Source organism: Panthera uncia, chromosome B1 (assembly GCF_023721935.1).
Source record: "Panthera uncia isolate 11264 chromosome B1, Puncia_PCG_1.0, whole genome shotgun sequence".
In the NCBI taxonomy this organism is placed as follows: Eukaryota; Metazoa; Chordata; class Mammalia; order Carnivora; family Felidae; genus Panthera; species Panthera uncia.
The window spans coordinates 59,860,926-59,883,233 of NC_064811.1; the positions used below are offsets into that span (position 1 = coordinate 59,860,926).

At 38.2% G+C, this 22,308-nt stretch overlaps 1 protein-coding gene across 2 annotated transcripts in view; it reads right to left on the reverse strand.

Annotated features, from left to right (window-relative positions):
- Positions 1-21,731, reverse strand: part of G3BP2 (G3BP stress granule assembly factor 2) — a 33,677-nt gene extending 11,946 nt beyond the window's left edge. For both annotated transcript variants that reach the window (XM_049632084.1, XM_049632083.1), the window contains exons 1-5: positions 21,647-21,731; positions 5,266-5,384; positions 3,015-3,096; positions 2,013-2,186; positions 804-894 (exon numbers count right to left, since the gene is read on the reverse strand). In XM_049632084.1, the coding sequence (XP_049488041.1) occupies positions 804-894; positions 2,013-2,186; positions 3,015-3,096; positions 5,266-5,360 (442 nt within the window). In that variant the 5' untranslated portion in view covers positions 5,361-5,384; positions 21,647-21,731. The remainder of the gene's footprint in view (positions 1-803; positions 895-2,012; positions 2,187-3,014; positions 3,097-5,265; positions 5,385-21,646) is intronic.
- Positions 21,732-22,308: the final 577 nt, after the last annotated feature.

Sequence of the window (22,308 nt, forward strand, 5' to 3'; positions counted from 1 at the left end):
TACTAAGGCATTCAATTGCAGTATTCCCTGTTCTCTTAAAAACCAAAGAGCAAGCAAGATGAAATTTGGTATACATTCTATTTTAAAAAAAGATCTAGGGGCAGGCACCTGGGTGGCTCAATCAGTTAAGTGTCTGACTCTTGATTTCAGCTCAGGTTGTGATCTCACGGCTTCTGAGATCTAGCTCCACACTGGGCTCTGCGATGACAGTGTGAAGCCTACTTGGGATTCTCTCTCTCCCTCTCTCTCTGCCCCAACCCCCCGCCATGCTCACTCTCTCTCAAAATAAATAAACATTAAAAAAATAAAATTAATTTTAAAAGATTAGTAAGAAAACGAAAGGTAGAAATAAATGACATTAAAGCCTTAACTGTTTCCTTTGTCACAGCTAATCAATAGTACAATAATGATAAGAAAAGGAAACAAACCGATACATATAAATGAAGGATCAAAAAAAGAATTGGGATAGCCAAAAAACTGACAGCCAACAAAGACACACTAAGTGGAAAAAAGCAACCTTTGAACCATCGTAACTGCATTTTTATAAAAGAAAGTATTGCTAAGGATAGGATCCAGCAAAATTCTGTAACAGGCACCAAACTCTTGTTTATAGAGAATAAGACTGAAATTTTTTTCACTTTCTAGGTCTCATTTTTATATAATGAACATCTATTTCTTTTTAACAAAAAGGAGAAAGGGGGGTTTTGACTCAGTTACAATAGAGGCAAACTTCTGTAAGTTCTGCACTTTTCATGTCCTTGAAGAGCACTGATAGAATCTTTCTATCTTGAAAGTAACCTCACCTTCATCGAGCTCTGGTTCAGAATCACCAAATACTTCATCTTCATAACGAAACATATCATTGTGAACATAAAACTTATTTGGAACAGATCCCTACAGGAAAACAAAATTCAAATATTCCATTAAATACCAATATATTTGGCACTGCATAAAAAGAACAAATTGCAGGGGCGCCTGGGTGGCTCAGTCAGTTAAGCATCCAACTTCAGCTCAGGTCACGATCTCACAGTTCGTGAGTTCGAGCCCTGCATCGGGCTGTGTGCTGACAGCTCAGAGCCTGGAGCCTGCTTCCAATTCTGTGTCTCCCTCTCTCTCTGCCCCCTGCCCTGCTCACACTCTGTCTCTGTCTCTCAAAAAGTGAATAAACATAAAAAAAAAAAAATTAAATAAAAATTACGTGGCATATGTGTTATCTATTTTAACACTACATAATTTAAAAAAAAAAACTATAGAAATATAATATACTCAATGTGATTTTCCAAAATTGAACATGCTGTATTAATATAAAGTACACTTATAAAAGACCAAATATTGGAATTCAAGAAATGGCTACTCAATAGAAGAGAACTAGGACTAATTAACAAATGAAACTTTTCCATTTTAACATAACTTCTTAAAACAAGATACTTTTTGTATTATGTATATAATCTTAGTAACCTATTTATACATTTGTGTCAGCATGACTTTTACTTCTAAATAGGCAAAGTGAAAACAATCAAAAAATAAATAGCAAAGTGTATACACACCCACAAAGCTCAAATTATAGCTAACCCTAAACAACACAAGTTTGAACTGCACTCCAACTTACACATGACTTTTTGATAAACACAGTAATGTACTGTAAATGTATTTTCTCTCATGTAATACCATTTTCTTTTCTCTAGCGTACTTTATTATAAGACTACAGTATAGAATACATATAACATACAAAATATATGTTAATCAACTGTTTATACTATCAGTAAGGCTTCTGGTCAATGACAGGCTATTAGTAGAGTTTTTGAAAAGTCAAAAGTTATGTGTCGATTTTCAGCTGCATGAAACGTTGGTGCCCCTAACCCTGGCATTGCCCATGTTTATCAATGGGTCCAATACCAAGCTCTCCAATTTAGCTACATGCCTATCTAAATCTGTAAGAAACTCGGAACACTTCAAGCAACTAATAACAATCAAAATCATACAAATGAAAATTGAGTGAAATGAAAACTTACTTCAGGAGCCAGAACAAAGGTCTGCATAAACTTCCGCTCTGGCTGTCCACTGTTAGATAGCAAACCCATCACCTGGACAACTACTCCATCACTCAAAGTTGCATGAGCATCCACATGACGAATTTTAGTATGACATTCACTGAAGTTCAGAGATAATACTTTGTGGTGTATATCCTTTAATAGGAGAAAAGACATACAAACTCTTATGATACTGCATTACTTAATACCACAGACTTTCACTGACTTCCTCACAACTCTAGAATATTAACTACTTAATCTTTCTGCCTCATACTTAATACTGCAGACATTCACTGATTTCCTCAGTCAGAACTCTAGAATATTAACTACTTAATCCTTCTGCCTCATTTGAATCCATTCCACCATGACACGCATTACTGCCAGACTGATGCTCCTAAACCACCATTTTCAACAAGTCACAGCTCTCTAGAAGAGATCCCTATGGCTGCCTCCTATTAAGCAGTATTAACAAGTTTTATATAGCTGTCTCCCACTGTTCTGTATTAAGTCTTTAGTCATGCACACAAACTATGTTAACTATTCCTTGACTTCAAAACTGGTTTTACTTTACTGTGTGTTTTCTGGTGCCATTTCTTCTACCTTCAATTTCCTGTTGTCTGGTAAGGCCAAATTCTGTATGTAATTCAGAGTCTAGCTAAAGTCCCACATCATCTACAAGGTCATAAGGTACATTTGGTTCTGTGCATCCCTGTAATAGAAGGCTTAGCCCATATTTTTATAAACTTAATACATTGTTCTCAACTGTTTCATGTATAAAATACATCAAGGATAGATAATAACCTATCTTCTCCTTGGTACCCAACCCAGTGTACTATCTTGTTTCAAACAAAATGGGTATTTATAAGAACTGAAAGCACATTTAAAAACTATTGTAACATACATTCTAGTTACAACTAATGATCACTTTCAAGAAGAAATCCATGGGCACAAAAAATCTAAAATGTGTATGAAATCGATACTTACATTTTGGCCATAAACAGCTTCCTGGGGCTTTCCACTAGCATCTACTCCACCATGAACATAGGAAGAATTCCTTCCATAAAACCTATAAGGCCAGTGATAATTGATTAACATTCAAATCTAAGAGGCAGCAAAGTTCTGGTTTAAAAGAGACATAGCTTGTATGTCTGGCTCCATCCCTCATTAGTTGTATAATCTTGATGAAGTTACTTACGGTCCTTAAGTTCAGTTTCCTTGGTCATCAAAAACAACAGTAACTACTCCATAAGGCTGTTGTAAGGATTAAGTGATTAATGACAGAATTTTTAGTGTTCCTGGCACTCTGAATATACATGCAATCATTTGCTATTCTCATCTAATTCCTATCCAATCTTCTTAAATGAAAGAATGAGATATTCAAAATACATTCTAAATACTGATGCTGTAGTAAGTAACTGACCCAGTTTTCCCTTCAAATACAGTAACTCAGTTATCTAGATTTGTTTGGGAATCAGATGCTGTTTAACATTCTACTCAAAGTTCCAAATGATTACTAATTCCAAAGGCTTAGATTAAAACAGTTTAGTTAGATTTATAATAATTCAAACAATTCAGAGACCAAATAAGAAAATTTACATTTCATTATTATATCATTAATATTTTATACTGCTCTTAAGTACATGATAAACTAGTGTTTCTACGGCATTACCTAAAGCAATTAGAATATCCTTCTAAATTAAGATTATCAAACACACAATGTTAATTCTTTCATAAAGAGAACTCAGCTCCTATTGTTAATGAAACATGTAAGACTTCCTCTATGCCAAGCAAAGTTCTCTGATTGCCCTCACAACCTCATTAAATAAGCGCTCTTTTGTAAATGAGCAAACTGAGGTTCACAAGAGGTTAAATTAACTCTCTGAAGACTACACAAGTGGGGTAGTAGCTAAGACATGAAATGAACCCAGACAGTCCCGCTCTATAGTCTATGCTTTTAACTACTATCTGTATTTTTAAGTTTACACTATTTTCTTGCAAACATGTAACTTCTGGCAAACTTTCTTGCAAACATGTGAACTTCTATCATTTTTCTGGAGCACAATTTGGCTGTAGAGTGTATGTAAGAAATGTCTTAGAAATGATCATACCTTTGATTTAACAATTCTACGTGTAGGAACTTAGTAACTAGAAAGGTGCACAAAGATACACGTGTAAGGATACTCACCAAAGTCTGTTAAAAAGTAAAAAATTATAAATACTTTTATTTGAAATGACAGAGAGCCTTAATGTCGCTACAAAAAAAGTTCCCTGTTTAATATCTACGTTATATAAACACTAAATTTCAGACAAGGAAAGGCCCTATTAAATCCATTCTCCCCTCCCCACTCTAAACTCCTTTACACACACTGTCAACAAAAATGTCTTTTATTTCTATAATTAGAAAAATGTACAGGTATTTATTTTTGGATTTTTTTTTTTTTTTTTTGGAGGAAGGGCATTAGTTATAGAAACAGGTCTTGAATAATGCAAGGCATATTTCAAAATCTAACTTTAGAATGTCCTTAGAAGAGGACCTGGCTAAAAGAATCCAAGTCCTTTTAATAGCTTTTCCCACATGAAGTGGCAATGATTTATCCTTTAACTCATGTGGCTGGTACAACAAATAATTGCAAAGCCTAATCCACCTGCTAAAATACACAGGAAGAACAAAAATTATAAATACTACTTACAGTATAAATCAATTTCATTTCAAATTCTAGAAAAATTCTAGAAAAAATAAGCTTACAGATGTCCAACTCTTGCCAAAATAGTAAACAAGGCTACTGTTGTTGTTGTACCAAGGAACAGTATTTTGCAGATCAGAAGAAATTTTCACCAGTCACTTAAATGATTCATTTTCTAACACTGCTATAAGAAACTTAAAAGACAACTTACATCCATAATTTCAAACTGCAGATTAGAATCCATCAGTTGGTCAAGCCCAAGAAAAACACTCCACATTATACACATGTACATTTTATACAAATTATATAAATGTTGTATTTTATACAAAATACTCAAGAATATAATTGTGTATGTGTGTATGATGTGAAGCGTTTTTCTTACTGCAGATTTCATTTTTTAAAAAATCGGTTTTAGCCATCAGGCAGTTGAAATATTGGATATGGTTTGCAAAGAAACAATCAGAACATGAGACAGGAAAGACGACATATATGTAGTTCTACTCAAGAAAATAATCTAAATAAAAATACCAAATAATCCATTCAGAATTTACCTGTGTAAATATTCTGGAGCTTTATTCAGCAAAGTATAATATTGCCTCACAAACTCCCGCCCTACAAGCAGCGGACTGGGCTTCTCCATAACCATTTCTTTGCTGCACAATGTCAAATGCTAAGGGAGCAAACACAAAAATGATTATTAAAAAGTCATGTTCATAAACTTTCAGGAAGGAAATTTTCTTAGCCATACAAATAGGAATAAAGAAAATTAATGCATTTGTTTAAAAGCAATTTATAACAACAAAATCATAACTTCCCAACAACTACTGGTAAATTCCAACATTCACAGTTCCTTCATCTCTATTCCTCCAGGGAGGGTGGGGGTGGGGAGTGTCACACAGTTCTTTCTCTTATTCCCAAGAGGGTACTATGCTGCCTCACACAATGAACACCATAACCAAGTCTTTCTGTCCACAGTACCTTTCTCCTTTTGGGGACTATAATCTATGTCCTTGGATTCCAATGGTTTATTTTTAAAAGTCAGACAAAGGCACCAGTTAGGACCAGGAGATTACACTTATCATGGGAAACTATAGACTTGTATCTTCTTTGTATTCTCTCTCCTTGGAATTATTTCACTGCCTTCAAAATGATAATGATTACCATAAAAAATAAGCAATAACCTGGTGCACCTGAGTGGCTCAGTCGGTTGGGCTGTCCAACTTTGGCTCAGGTCATGATCTCACAATTCGGGAGTTTGAACCCCAGATTGGGCCTCCTACTGTCAGCCTGTCAGTGCAGAGCCCACTTAGGGTCCTATGTCCTGTCCCTCCCCCACCCCTATCCCACTAATGCTCTCCTAAAAATAAATAAATATATTTAAAAATTTTTTTAAAAATCAGCAGACAATAATATGTTTTACATTTGGCCTACGTCCAGTTATTTCTTTCCATTAACTAAGTAAGCATTTACTACATTGCCAGGTGCTATTAATAAAGGGGATACCTGATGAACAAGATTAAGATAGGGCTAAAGAAGTTTATAATCTACCCAAAAACCAAATAATCCAGTGAAGAAATGGGAAAAAGACATGAATAGACACTTCTCCGAGAAAGACATCCAGATGGCCAACCGAAACACGAAAAAATGCTCAACATCACTCATCATCAGGGAAATACACACCAAAACCACAATGAGATACCACCTCACACCCCTCAGAACAGCTAACATTAACAACTCAGGCAACAACAGATGTTGGTGAGGATTTGGAGAAAGAGGGTCTCTTTTGCATTGCTGGTGGGAATGCAAACTGGTGCAGCCACTCTGGAAGACAGTATAGAGGTTCCTCAAAAAATTAAAAAATAGAACTACCCTACGACCCAGCAATTTATCTACTAGGAATTTATCCACGGGATACAGGTGTGCTGTTTTGAAGGGGCACATGCACCCCAATGTTTACAGCAGCACTATCAACAATAGCTTAAGTATGGAAAGAGCCCAAATGTCCATCGATGGATGAATGGATAAAGATGTGGTGTATATATATACACAATGGAGAATTACGTGGCAATCAAAAAGAATGAAATCTTGCCATTTGGAACTATGTGGATAGAACTAGAGGGTATTATGCTAAGCCAAATAAGTCAGAGAAAGACAAATATCATATGACTTCTCTCATATGAGGACTTTAAGACACAGAACAGATGAACATAAGGGAAGGGAAGCAAAAATAATATAAGAACAGGGAAGGGGACAAAACATAGGAGACTCTTAAATATGGAGAACAAACAGAGGGTTGCTGGAGGGGGGATGGGCTAAATGGGTAAGGGGCACTAAGGAATCTACTCCTGAAATCACTGTTGCACTATATGCTAACTAATTTGGATGCAAATTAAAAAAATAAATAAAAATTTTAAAAATGAAAAAAAAAGTTTACAATCTGGTGAAATTTATGAAACAAAACAAAGAAGCAAAGGGAAAAAAATAAGAGAGACAAATCAAGAAACAGACTCTTGGGAGTGCCGGTTGGTAGAGCTGGAGACTCTTGATCTCAGGGTTATGAGTTTGAGCTGCACATCAGACATGGAGCCTATTTTAATAAGTAAATAAATAAATAAATGAGGGGCGGGGAGGAAGGGGAAAGAAAACAAACAAACAGACTCTTAATTATAGAGAACTGATGATTACCAGATGGGAAAGGGGTGGGGGGACAGGTACAGGGTGATGTATAGAAGCACTGAATCAGTATATCATACACCTAAAATTAACGTAATAATGTAAAGTTTATAATTTGTCGTGGAATATAAACAAGGACATAGGGAACAGAATGGTTAGGCACTATGATAAAGTACTGTTAAGCTCAAATCTCAAAGGCCAGATCAACAAAAACAAACACAATCAAAGCAAGGGAGGGAGGGTTTGTGCTGACAGGGAGGGGGCTTAAAAAATTAAAAAGAAAACAAATAGAAAATAAAAATAGAAACACAATCACTTACTTTTTTCATGTTTATTTCTGACAGGGAGAAAGAGAGAGAGGGAGAGAGAAAGGGAGACAGAGATCTGAAGCAGGCTCTGCGCTGAGAGCACAGAGCCCAAGGTAGGACTCAAACTCACAAACCATTAGATGGTGACCTGAGTTGAGCCAAGGTTGAACACTTAACTGATTGAAACACCCAGGTGCCCAGAAATACAATCACTTAAAGTAAATGCCTTACAAGGTGCCTGTGTGGCTCAGTCAGTTGAGCATTTGACTCTTGAACCAGTTCAGGTCATGATCTTGTAGTCTTGAGATTGAACTCCCAGTAGGGCTCTGCGATGAGTGTGGAGACTGCTTGAGATTCTCTCGCTCCCTCTCTCTCTCTGCCCTTCCCTCCCTTCCCCTCCTTCTCGCTCTCAAAATACATGAAACTTAAAAAAAAAAATTACTTACATGATTATAGCCCCCAGAACAGTCAAAATTATAACATTAAGAATCAGAAAAGAGAAAAAAAAAGTAAAAAGTTAAATATTACTTGTTTAAATATATATTTATAATTAAACATCCTTTCCTACTACACTTAAAAGTACTGGAAAAAATTCACAGTATCTATGTGTACCTATAGGTCAACTGGGATGAGTTTAAATTCCTGCTTAACAAATAAATCTCAATGTAGGTTTCCTTTAAACAAAAAAAAAAAAATTCCTTTAAACAAAAAAAGCCAAAAATAAGCTGCCATAATCATTACAACTGTGATAAAACATTATTTAAAACATTATTTAAAAACATTTAAATAAAAATCAGGTTATCAACCACAGCAGAGCCTATAGGAAGACTGTAGCTCTGTAGCTCCTGTGTGGCTCGGTTGGTTAAGTGTCTGACTTTGGCTCAGGTCATGATCTAGCAGTTTGTGGGTTTGAGCCCTGCGTCAAGTTCTGTGCTGACAGCTCAGAGCCTGGAGCCTGCTTCAGATTCTGTGTCTCCCTCTCTCTCTGCCCACCCCACCCCCCACTTGTGCTGTGTCTCTCTCTCTCAAAAATGAAAAAATTAAATAATAAACATTAAAAAAAGTTTTAAAAAATGTAGCTCTATATAATCCCAGTGACTCCCAATTCAGTTTTCACATAATGCTCTCTCCTTTTACAACTGTCTTGAAATAGTAAACAACAAATCTGTTTAAATTTTTAAATAGCATCTTACTTGCTTTCAAAAATAGTGAATCCAAAAAAAGAAAAAAAGTTAATTCACTGCTTCCAGTGGCAGGGTCTAGGGATAGGGCAGTGGCAAGAAGAAGCCCCTGAAGCAGCTAGAAGAGGTAAAGTGAAGGCCATGGGGGAAGGCTCCTCTGGCCACAGGAGGAATGGAAAAATCTAGCAAAAAGTAAGCAGTTTCTTCTGTCTCCATCAGGAGATAGTGATCCTTACTGCTGTTTAAAACATCTGCATTCTCTGCCATAAAATCTGTTGCCACCAAGAGGTAGAAAGAAGTGTTGTGTTGGAGCCTTCTGTACATTCAAGAATAAACTTTGGAAAAAAAAGAAAAAAAGAAACAACATACAGCGGGGGCTCATCTCTTTATTTCTTGTTACTTAGCTATTTCTACCTTACTCTGAGGTCAGAGTAAACCCAACCTAGAATCCTGCCAGTCTGTTCTTCAATCTTTTGTTCTCCCTTGAATTCTGTACCACTTACAAATAAACCAACTCATAAAAAAAAAAAAAAAAAAAAGAGAGAGAGAGAGAGAGAAAAGAAAAAATTCACAAAGCAGAATCAGATACTGTCATTTCAGGTGCCATTAGTTTCCTCCAAAACCTAAAACTTCCAATAAGGATTAACAAACCCTAATGCATAAAAGAACTCTCATTTGCTATATATTTAAAGTAACAAAGCTAAAGCTACACAGTATTTTTATTTTGAATAAGTGTGAAGTACTTATCTAGTAAAATTAATGTGAAAATTATATATACTTTTTTAATGTTTATTTATTTTGAGAGACAGAGAGAAAGAGAGAGCAAGTGCATGCATGAGCAGGGCGGGGAGGGGGGAGGGGGGAGGGGAAGGAGGGAGAGGGAAGAGGGAAGAGAGTCCCAAGCAGGCTCCTTGGGCTGTGGTAAAGTTAATCTCACAAACTGAGATCATGACCTGAGCTGATAATCAAGAGTCAGAAATTTAACCCACTGAGCCACCCAGGCACCCCTTAAGTTTGCATTTATAATTCATGCACAGCCAATGTATATATCACAATCTAGTCAAGAGGAAAAACAAAAGAACCAAATTACACATTCAGAATAAATGTGATTACAAGAACAACTGTGCAATTCTTATTATTCACAGCAAAGTATTCAACTCATAGGTAAGCAATTTCTGGGATTTGGGTCCTTCCATTTTTTTTTTTTTTTTTTTAATGATCAAAAAGAAACCTCTGAACATGGGACTAAGAAAGATTTTAACTATCTAAGACCAATGAAAGAGTTAGCTTTTGGGATCTCAATTTTCTAATTTATAAATTGAGATGTGATCTCTGGTCAAACCTACAAGACGATACAGTTCAACAAAGATAGCCGAGATTAAAGGATTCTTCTGTAAAAGGGAATCTTCATGTGGTTGTTAGCCTCTAGCACCTTCAAAGATTAAGAGCAATTATCATCTAACATCTTTTTGGATAAAGTAAAATTCTATGTTTTAAACCCCACTTTTTCCTATGAACATTTGAAAATATGGAGATTTGTGTCACACTGGGATGCACAATATAAATTCACTTTTCCATGTCAATTAAAAATAATCAGTCCTATCTATTCATCCAAATACCAACATGATTATATGTGGCCTCCGAGATATAATTTACAGAGCCTCAACTACTTCAGAGATCATCCTACTTTCCAACTTTACCCCACTTAATCCCTGTGTATCTTTATCAACATCCTTTTATTCATTCTTGTTTCTTAAAATGTTTCTTCTCCATTTGCCTAGACTAATTCCTGAAGCATAGCTACTCCAGCTCTCATGGGAAATTGCTCTGCATCAACTGGCACTATCTTTTCTGAATCTCTTAATACCAGTGAGAGAGGAGTGGAGGAAAGAAAATTAACACATATACACAAATAAGAGAAAAGACAGTCACACTGGGCTTCATCTTACAATATACTTCAATTTCAAAGTAAGTTAAAAAAAAAAATCAAAGGAACTGGTTCCTTTGGCTATTTTGATACCTTTGGTATCAACAAAAGGAACTTTTGGTTCCTTCCTTGATTAAAACTTCAGCTTCTAGTTAAGTACTTAAGATTTGTTTGCTCACTTTTTGGTTAAAGGTTGGGTAAATCACTAACTGGTATAATGGAGCTGCCCCTAAAGCACACAATCTCAGGCTACAATATAATGTCTAAAATGAGCTGACAATTCTATTCTACTTTGTACAAGTACTGGATAAAGAGTAAATGGACATCACAGGAAGGTAGATTTAGGTTCAAATAATCCAAGAATAACCAGAATAGAGCTACTTCATAAATAGCCAGTCAATGTAGGTATTTATCTCAGAGACACAATTCTGCACAATTTAGCAGAAATCTAGTAAAACAGTCTATGTCTAACAACATTTAGGTTGCTCCAACACTACGATTCTAGAAGTCTACTAAACAAGATTCCTACTCCAATACTCACTCCATCCCTCCCTATCTTTAATGATTGAAACCCCATGCATTTATTTGGGCCCAGGTATTGTCCCCCTGAAAACCTTTCCTGATTCAAAAGACTATAACTGTCTTTCCTCTGGATTCTCAAAGTACTTTTTATTAATCATATTGTTCCCTAAATTAATAACTGTGCATTAGTCTTCCTCATCTCTCCTCCACTCTCAAATATTATAATCTGGGCTCTCCCTTAAATATAATTCTCCAGAAAGTCACAATTCTGAAAACTCCAAAGACCTTCCTCAGTCTTCCTCTTATCTGCATTACCATTGTTGATAGCCTACTCCTAATGCTTTTAGATTTCTATGATAAGGCAACTTTCCTTCTCATCAAAATGCAGAAGTTCTCAAAATTCTGTCTTCTAACCTGGCAGTTTCACAATCTAAGGGCTTTAGCTCTCATATCTACCTAAAAGGATAGCTGGTCTCTACCATAGACTCAAATTTTACATTTTTAACCCCCTGCTGAATACCCACATGTGATTTCACAGGTTACTCAATATATGCAACCCTCCCCAGATACACAAAAAACTTTATTTCTGTTAATGGCACCATCTTCTTGGCTCAAATGCTCAGTCCTAAATGATTTTCCTTCTTTAAGCTTCAAATGATGAAATCCTAACAACTCAAAAGTCTTCTGCAATTTGTCTCATCCTTTCTGCTCCCACTGAATTCACATTCTTTACATCTTCAAGTCTTCCAAGCTTATCATGTGCAGCATACTTTAAATACAAACATCTGCATTCAGTTTGAAGCATAAGGCATTACACAAAAATCCAGCCTGAAATTCATGGTCCTGACCAACTTTTCAAATTTATCTCCCATCACATTTCTCACCTCTGTAACAAATTCTGTGTTTGAAGAACACTATGCCACTCCCCATCATTCCCTGAACCTGCGATTTTCATTCTTTAGGCCACTGTCTTACCTCATTCAACATATGCTGGGTGAATAGGTGAGACAACACGCATTCTTTCAATGTTTATTGAATGTCCACTCTACATGTGTCAGAAATTATGCAAGGAAAAACAATGGTGAACATGAAGGACTTCATCTGCTGCTCCAAATAAATTTACAGTCCAGTGGGAGACAGAAGTCCTAAACACAATTATGTGATAAATGCTACAGCCCTACCACAAAGAATATACCACTTGAAAACTGGAACAGGAAGAAACTGGACATGCAGAAAATGAAGTGAATATTCTAAGCCAAAGCTAAAAGAGAAAAGAATTTTTAGGGGATGACTATCTCCTCGAAACCTCATACCACCGAATCTTTCCCCTTTTCATTCTTCAAAAACCTGCTCAAGATCTCATTCCAATCTCCCTCTAGCTTTCTGAGCTAGGTCCATCAGACAGGATTAACCATTTCTTTCCCTTAGTATTATGTATCTCTTCTTTAGCTCTTATTAACGCATTTAATCCTAATAATGTGTGTACATGTGTATAGGCACTCCCCTCTATTTGGAAGACTCCTCTGTGCTAATGCTAAGCATAAGCCTGGCAGTGTCATGCTTCCAGGAGATGCTCAAGAGACGTCTTTGTAGCATCCACCATAACTGTGCTCATAATACTATTAAAGTATCTGTTCTGATACTAAAGTATCTGTTTAAAAGCATCTGTTCTGATACTAAAGACCTCTTAAAAAAAGAGCAGCAACCTACTAAAATACAAAGATATTTCAATAGCTAATGAATAAAACTATAGACAAATGTCAGTGAATAGATGAAACAAAATCATTAAGCATGCAATTTTAAGCTATCTTTAAAGTTAACCAACCACCTATGCTCCTGTGCATATTTATGCGTAAATGTACAGGTGTACACAGTCACCTACATGAACGCATGCTACTCCTATAATAATGAAGTTAGAGTGTTTTGATATTAAAAGGTCAACAATGAAATACAGCATAGCAGTTTGGGCACAAATACTTTTAAGAACTTTTAAACTTTAAAATCAGAACTTAAAGCTCTAATTTTAGAACTTTAAGAAATTTTAGAAATCCCACCCCCCAAAAATTGGCATTACAAGAGACCTACACAATATAGTCCTTTCAAAGGTACCAAAGTAATTTTATCTTTTCAACAAAAAGATTTGGGGACAATCTGACATCCACACATTAAAAACAAAAGGGGGGCACTTGGTGGCTCAGTTGGTTAAGGGTTGGACTTCAGCTCAGGTCATGATTTCACAATTTGTGAGACCGAGTCCCTTATCGGGCTCCATGCTAACAGTGTAGAGCCTACTTGGGATTCTCTCTCTGTCCCTTCTCTCTGCCCTTTCATGTGCTCGTGTGCTCTCTCTCAATATAAATAAACTTTAAAAACATAAATGAACAAAAGGAAGTCTGCCTCATACTTTCTCACCTGCATATAAAAATCATCTTGAAATGGACCACAGACCTAAACATAAAACCTAAAACTTTAGGCTTCTAGAAGAAAACTTTTAGGGGTGCCTGGGTGGCTCAGTCAGTTGAGTGTCCAACTTCGGCCCAGGTCATGATCTCACAGATCATGAGTTCGAGCCCCCGCATCGGGCTCTCTGCTGTCAGCACAGAGCCTGCTTTGGATCCTCTGTCCCCCCTCTCTGCCCCTCCACTCGCCCCAAACGTGCATGCTCTCTAAAATAATAAACATTTTAAAGTATATACTATTTTTGGGGCACCTGGGTGGCTCAGTCAGTTAGGTGTCTGACTTCAGCTCAGGTCATGATCTCGCAGTCTGTGAGTTCAAGCCCCACATCAGGCTCTGTGCTGACAGCTCAGAGCCTGGAGCCTGTTTCAGATTCTGTGTCTCCCTCTCTCTCTGACCCTCCCCGATTCATACTCTGTCTCAAAAATAAACGTTAAAAAATTAAAAAAATTAAATAAAATAAAAAAATAAAAATATATACTATTTTTAAAAAGAAAACTTTTGTAACCTTAGGTTAAATAAAGTAGGTAAGACACAAAAAGAATTATTAAAAAAACCTGACAAATTGGACCTCCATCAAAATGTAAAACTTCTCATTTAGAATCATCACTTAGAAAATAAAGACAAACCAGTCTGAAATGATAAAGGACTTGTATCTAGAAAAAAACAGATTTCTCATAACTTAAAAAAAAAAAAGCATTATTGAAAGCTAAACAAGTTAGTATTACAGAATTCTATTGACAGGACATTCTGCAAAATGCAAAACTACAGGGTTAAACCTATCAGAGACTGAAGATACAAAGGACTATAAAGAAACAGGAGATAACTTCTGGTGAAGGGAATATCTTGGATCTTGACCATGGTAGTGGTTTCATAACTATATGTCTGTCTAAAGTCATTAAACTGCACATGAAGAATAGTCTCTACTGTTGGTAAATTATTCCTCAAATTTTAAATTTGGCAATACAATTATGCTTCATTATGTCAATTATTTCATGAACTTTCATGGAAAATCCCTCAACACAATGTAGGAGAAGCACGATATCCTGAAATTGAGAACATTCCACAGTTCAAAAAAAGGGGCAATTTATTCAAAGTTGGTATCTTCCACCTATAAAATTAACAAAAATGAAAATGATTGGTAATATCCAGTTAAGGGGTGTGGGGAAAATGGGCTCTTACAGTGTTAGTGAAAATAAACATTTTTACAACCTTTAGGAGATGTAATTTTGCAGTTTTAATTAACTTAATTAAAAATGAACATATATAACCACTAAGCCATTTCTAAGACACATTACAAAGAAATACACAATTGAACAGAGATGTATATTTAACACTGTTCATTGCCACTAAAGAAAATCAAGCAGGCTAGGGGCACCTGGGTGCCTCAGTCAGTTAAGCATCGGGATTTTAGCTCAGGTCATGATCTTGCAGCAGTTCAGGAATTCAAACCTCATATCTGGCTCTGCACTGGCAGAGCAGAGCCTGTTTGATATTCTCTGTCTCCCTCTCTCTCTGCCCCTCCCCCGCTCTCATTTTTTTCTTTCTCTCAAAATAAGACTTTTTAAACTTAAAAAATAAATACATAAATAAAGCAGTCTAAATTCCATCAAGAGGTAAATGGAGGCACCTAAATGGCTCACTTGGTTAAGCATCTGACTTCAGCCCAGACCATTCTCATGGTTTGAGAGTTTGAATCCCTCGTCGAGCTCTGTGCTGACAGCCCAGAGCCTGGATGGAGGCTGCTTCTGATTCTGTGTCTCCCTGTCTCTCTGCCCCTGCCCTGCCCATGCTCTGTCTCTCTCAAAAACAAACAAACAAAAAAAAACAATTAAATGGAAAGCTATAAAATACAAAATTATGCACTGATTTAAAGTAAAATAGGAGAAGGATGCCTGGGTGGTCTCTCCCTCTCTCTCTGTCCCTCCCCACTCTCTCTCAAAAATAAATAAGCTTAAAAAAAAAAGTAAAATAGGGGCGGATAGGAAAGTATAAATGTGGGCAAGAAAGACCGTCTGCAAAAGTAATAACCAAATTGTAGAATAATGTTACAAACTCCATCTTTGGAAAAAAGCATGATAAAAACATACATACAAATGGGTTATGGGTCTACAAAAAAAAAAAAAAAAAAAAGAATGCAAGCTACATACCCATTCTTAACACCACTAGTAAGACATTAAATTAAGACATTAAAATTTTCACTTAGTTTCTGATAACTTTCTAACAGATACATGTTACTGGTTACAAAATAGGACTCTAGGGGTGCCTTGCTGGCTCAGTCAGTAGAGCAAGCAACATCTTAATCTTGGGGTCATAAGTTTGAGCCCCACACTGGGTGTAGAGAGTACTAAAAAAATAAGCTTAAGAAAAAAAATTAAGAAAAAAGAAAACATGGCTCTAGAATAAAGGCCAAAAGTGTGTGAATACACTTACCACTACTAGTAAAACAAAAAGGCAATCTCTGACATTATGCCTACATTAGTGACAATTTATGAAGTTTAAGTGTGCTTAAATATCACCAACTAATTGAAGATAGGCTTCAGTAGATGGAGATGGAAGAAACAGACTAATACCATGTTGGAATTAAAATTGAGCAACTAGGGGTGCCTGGGTGGCTCAGGTCATGATCCCGGGATTCATGGGTTCAAGCCCCGCGTCCGGCTCTGTGCTGTAAGTTTGGAGCCTGGAGACCGCTTTGGATTCTCTGTCTCTCTGTCCCCTTCCCCGTTCGTTCTCTCTCTCTCAAAAATAAACATTAAAACTTAAAAAATAAAATAAAATAAAATAAAATAAAATAAAATAAAATAGAGCAGCTACATACAGAAAGACTAATAAAGAACTTACTGCCTAGGATCCTAAGCAGCACCCTCCAACATCAAGGTTTCCAAAAGGTGATTTATAAAACATTTGCTATGCTTACCTGATAGAATAAACTGAATCCCAACTATAATATAAAAAACATCAATTCATGTGCAGTCATTAAAATACTTTCAAAGACAATAAAACCACCAAAGAAAACACACTGAACACAATTCAAAACTTACAAGGTATGATTTCAACAATGTAAAGGCTATGCATGCACCTGGACAAGAAAATGAAATTAATTTTTCAGATCTACTATAGCAAAATAGTTATCAGAGCAGATTACAATAGAAAAGACAAGGGAGACACTGTATGGCTCAGTCCTTTAAGTGTCTGACTCTTGATTTAGCCTCAGGTCTCAATCTCACGGTTTATAGGGCTAGGATGGAGCCCCGCTTGGGATTCTCTCCCCCTTTCTTTCTGCTCTTTCCCCACTCACAACTCTCTTAAAATACGTAACTTAAAAAAAAAAAAAAGGCCCCAAGCAAAATAATTTTGTATTCCAACAGTTCTCTTTAATCTCAGGGATCTCTGAAATGGCATCTCCATTCTTATTAAAGCGACGTCTCCATTATCCACACGGTGATAGATCTACATATAATCATAACATCTAACTATAACTATTAGCTTCAAACACCTGCCAGCAACCACCACAGTATATAAACATCAAAACACACAATCAAAACTTCACTCTTTGAGGAGCCCAGAGTGTCCTGACCACAATTTATAAAAAGTGGTAACTGCCCAAGTTCTGGCGGGGAGATTTCACTCACTGCAAATTACAGACATGAAATTCCAGGTCACATTTGGTGGCTATTTCAATGCTTGGAGAAAAAAATAACGCAAATGAAAACTGCTAAGAAGCTGAGCTATGTCATCTTATTTAAAAAATAAATAATCAGGAAACTCAAAGAAAATGACAATTACAAAAATTTTTTTAACCTACAAAAAATATTTTTTCAGCCTACTGTAAGGTTATATGTACTATATCTTGATTCCTATAAAAATAATAAGATCTCTAGTGACAGGATGCAATTCTTTACCAGAAAGAAACTATGCTACCAAAGGCTATGTCTATGCTAGGACATAGCTAATCTCTACTGGGTACTGAACTACCTTTCCCCAGTAGTCAGGCCTAACCCCTTTGTCACTGAGCCATGGACTATACCCATTCTCAACACTTAATCACGTATTAAAACTGGAACTTCTGAAACTCCAGGTGACTTTACCAAAACAGCAATGAATCTCCTTCTTTTTTTTAAAGATTTTTTTTTTTTTTTAATTTTTAAGTAATCTCTACATCCAACGTGGGGCTGGAACTCACAACCCTGAAATCAAGAGTGGCATGTTCTAGGGGCGCCTGGGTGGCTCAGTTAGGCATCCAACTCTTGATTGGGCTCAGGTCATGATCGATCTCATGATCTCACTGTTCATGAGTTCGAACCCTGCACCGGGCTCTGCGCTGACAGTGGGGAGCCTGCTTGGGATTTCTCTCTCCTTCCCCAACTCATGCTCTCTCTCGCTCTCTCAAAAATAAATAAACTTAAAAAAAAAAATTGAAAGAGCGGCAAGTTCTACTGACTAAGCCAGTCAGTCGCCCCAACAATGAACACCTCTTTAGAGCAGAAACCTTCAATTTGTTGTAGCAGACCATAAAATGAAAGCATCACAAACAAGATCAAGTACCAGTGGCAGAAATAAATAAAAGGTAGTTGTAGATTCAGCCTTTCCTCAGGCCCCAAAAGTAAGGAGGCAAAACTTAAAGTTCAGAAACTCTTGAAAGTGACCAAGTATTATGCTGTCTCTGCACCTCCCCCACTCATGCATTGTCTCTCTCTCTCTCAAAAATAATAAACACTAAAAACAAATTTAAAAAAAGGCGGGGGGGGGGGGGTGCCTGGGTGGCTCAGTTGGTTAAGCATCTGACTCTTGGTTTCAGCTCCAGTCATGATTCTCATGGATTGTGAGATCAAGCCCGGCATCAGACAGAGCAGAGAGCAGAGTCCTCTTAGGATTCTCTCTGTACCTCTCTCCTCAAAAATCAAAAACAAAAACAAAAAAACAATAAAAAACCCGATAAATGAAAAAGAACAGCTAAATGAAAAAGAACAGCTACAAATGCAAAAATATAAAAAAATTCTTTTTAAGTCAAACTGTTAGCTTATTTGGTACTGTTGGAAGGAGCTAAGAAACAGAAGACAGTAATAAAAGACAAAAAACCCAGGAGTCATCCCAAAATACCCACAATGCTATACCAAAATAAGGTAAAATACCTAGAAATTAAAAGATGTGAATAAGCTGAGGCACAGCCATCAAGAAACTGATTCTACTCCTTCTGAAGCCAGTCCAGAGTTCTGGGCGAAGAATCAATTTGTCTTAGCAGCTCTTAATCAAGTGTCCATCACTGCAGAGTAATGTAACCAAGCCATGTTTGCTGATGAAATTCTACTGAATTTAAATTCAGAAGCACCCTCAAGTTGTACCTATCAAACCTAGACTTTAGAAGGGATCACTGGTGCCTGGGTGGCTCAGTCGGTTAAGCATCTGACTTTGGCTCAGGTCATGATCTCACAAGTCCTGAGTTTGAGCCCCACATCAGGCTCTGTGCTGACAGCTCAGAGCCTGGAGCCTGTTTCGGATCCTCTGTCTGTCTGTCTGTCTCTCAAAAACAAATAAACATTAAAAAAACAATTTAAAATAAAGGGGGGGGTCATTCCCTGCCTCTATATCAACTCAGTGTAAAATGTGGGGGAAAAGTCTTAAAGAAACCTAAGAATGAACTTTCAATCCTTGAAAAAAAGTTTGTATTTTTTTTAAAAACTTTTTTTAATGTTTATTTATTTTGAGAGAGTGTGTGTTTGAGGGGGGAGGGGCAGTGAGAGAGGGAGAGAGAATCCCAAGCAGGCTCCTGCTGTCATGACCTGAGCAGAAATCAGAGTTGGATGTTTAACCAACTGGGCCACTCAGGCGCCCCAGGAATCTTCGATTCTGATAACGGGGAATCAATAGGAATAATTCTTCACAATAAGGAAACTGTTAAGAATCTAAACACACAATTAGTTATTTACAGATTTTCAACAACTGCTATCAAAATTTTCATTTTTGATTTCTCATAAGTAAAATATGGGCAATTATTTCCTGCTACCAACAGTGCCAATATTACTGAAACTCAAGAACTGGCTGCTCAGCTACTACTGAACACTCATTTAGGCTACCAAATTAAGACTTACTTTCTTCTTTCTTCTACTTCTGGTCCCTAAGAAACCCACAAGTATTCTGATTCTCTTCACTCTTAACACTTCTTCACCACTAATATTTCAACCCCAAATACTAAAAAACCTGAACCATAACAGTTCTTAACAAGCAATCCATTTGAGGTCCTTATCCTCCCTACAATCCCAATAGCCTTTCAGAATTAAACAGCCTGGAGAGATGGTTATAACATAGGGACACACATGACTAATCCTAAAAATTTAAGAAAGCAGGAGGTACTATCACCAAAGAAACTACACATAATCCCGTTCTAAATTCAAACTAATCATACCATCTATGTTTTAAGACCAAGAATTTTGGATATCAAAATAACATTGGATACTAAAAGGGCTAAATGTTTACTTAGAAACTTTGTTCACATCTCTAAGGCTATATTAACTGCCAAATATGGAGCTAGACAAGGAATTCTCATCTTCTTTCCCTCTAACATATAGGGTTCCCTAATTGCGGTTTATGGTTCAGAGATCCAGGTACAGGAAATGCTCACATTTGGAGGACTAACACGGTGTGTGGAGCCTTGAACCTAAAAACCAGTATTTTAACCCAATTTGAAACCATAACAATTATATTGGGGGGGGGGTCAACTTTACTATCGTTCCAGCTTCCGTGCACGAGTTTTGTTGTTTTTTTAAAGGGATCAAAAGCACCTACCGTCGGAAAAAAAAAAAAAATCTGTTAAGAAATTAGGTATGCGTGGGGGGGGGGGAATTGATCTATGCGGAAAACTGTAGATGCAAATCTATATTCGCTCCAAATCGGCATAGAGCCATCTTAAGAAATCCGCTTTTTAAAGACGCAGATAAAATTCAATCAGATTCAACTAACAAAAATCAACACAATATAGGGAAGCTTATGTTTCTCTCCTAGACTATCCTTCCCGCCCCCAGCCCAAAAGTGGGGGAAGAGGAAGAAACCCATTCCTCAAAGCACTCAAACACCTTTTCTACTCCTGGATCAATAAAGGATTGTCTGCATAAAAAGAGTAGGAAGAAGATGCACGTTACATACACACACACACACATATACATAAACCGGGTTTCTGAACACGTTGGGGATAAACCCAAGGTGCGGGGTGAGGGGAGAGTCAAAGACCGCGGAACACTAGATACTGGGTAAGCAAAGCGGCGGCTGCTTTCAAACCCGGATTCTGTTTCGGTGCACAGAAATGGTGCCCGCAGGCCGCTACTTTCGCATCTGCGTCGCTTCTGCCTCCGCCGACACAGCCTCTTTTCCCCTCCCCCACGGGCGGGGCGGCGACGGCCTCCCCGCTCCCCTGAAACCGGGAATAAGAGACGCAAACGACTCGAAGACAAGGCTGGTGGGCTCCCCACCCTAAACCATCCTCTCCAGAAAGCCCACTCCTCCACGTCCCGAATTGAGCCTCCACCAGCGCGCCTTTGGGAGCTGCTGAGTCCCCTTTCCCAGCTCGCCACCTCATCTCCAACAAATCCGGGCCCCACCTGTGCCCGCGGAGCCCTCCGTCCACACAACGCACGCCAGTCACCTCCCTTCTCACGCGGCCTCCTATCCCTCACCTGCGAGGAAAGGCTCGGCTTCTTCCACGCACACACGGCAGCGTAGGCAGCCAGCAAGAACAATGTCTCTCTCTGCCCCGACACCTCCGACACTGGGGCTCACGCACAGGACGGTTGCCTCGAGCCGCGGCCAGCGAAGGGAATGTCCCCTTCCGACCACCACACCAACCTCCCTTCCCGGCCCCCGTACACACCTCCAACCAACAGCGGCGGCGGGTACGTCGCGCGGAGGTCAACAGGAGAGTCGCCGAGGACCGGCTGCAGTGGCTTCTTCTCGCTCGCCACCCCCTCCCTCCGACAAACCTGAAGCCTCGGAAGCCGGAGAGTCGTGAGCTCGCTTCCCTTACAACCACCTCTTCCCGGGCGCCAGGCGCTGCGGCGAGCGACAAGGAACACGGACGTCCCGCCCCCTTTGCCGCCGCCCCCTCTTATTGTTTTACCCCTGCCGAAAGGGCTGGGGAACCCCCCAGCACGACTTCAGCCAATCACGCATCTCCTTCGCGAGCAGGACCCAACCTTCTCGCGTTTCTCTGCGGAGCACGCGCAGAACGCCGCCGCGCTCACGTACTCTCGCGCCCAGAAAGCCGGGGAACCGGAACCGGCCTGAAGCCGGGGCGAGAGTCCGCTGATTTGACGTCACAAGGAGGCTGCCTTTCTACTGCCCTAAGGCTCTGGCCTCGCCGCCCTTCTGAATCGCACCAGAACACGAACCCGGTTGGCTGCTGCGCTGTGTCTTTTGCGCCGTTTTTTGGAGACCGATATTTCTAGTCCCTTTTGATTATTAATGTTAAAAGAGAAGGGATTTAGTAATTTTCTCTTTTAACTAGGTGTCTGCAGGTTGCTGCTCTAGACAAAC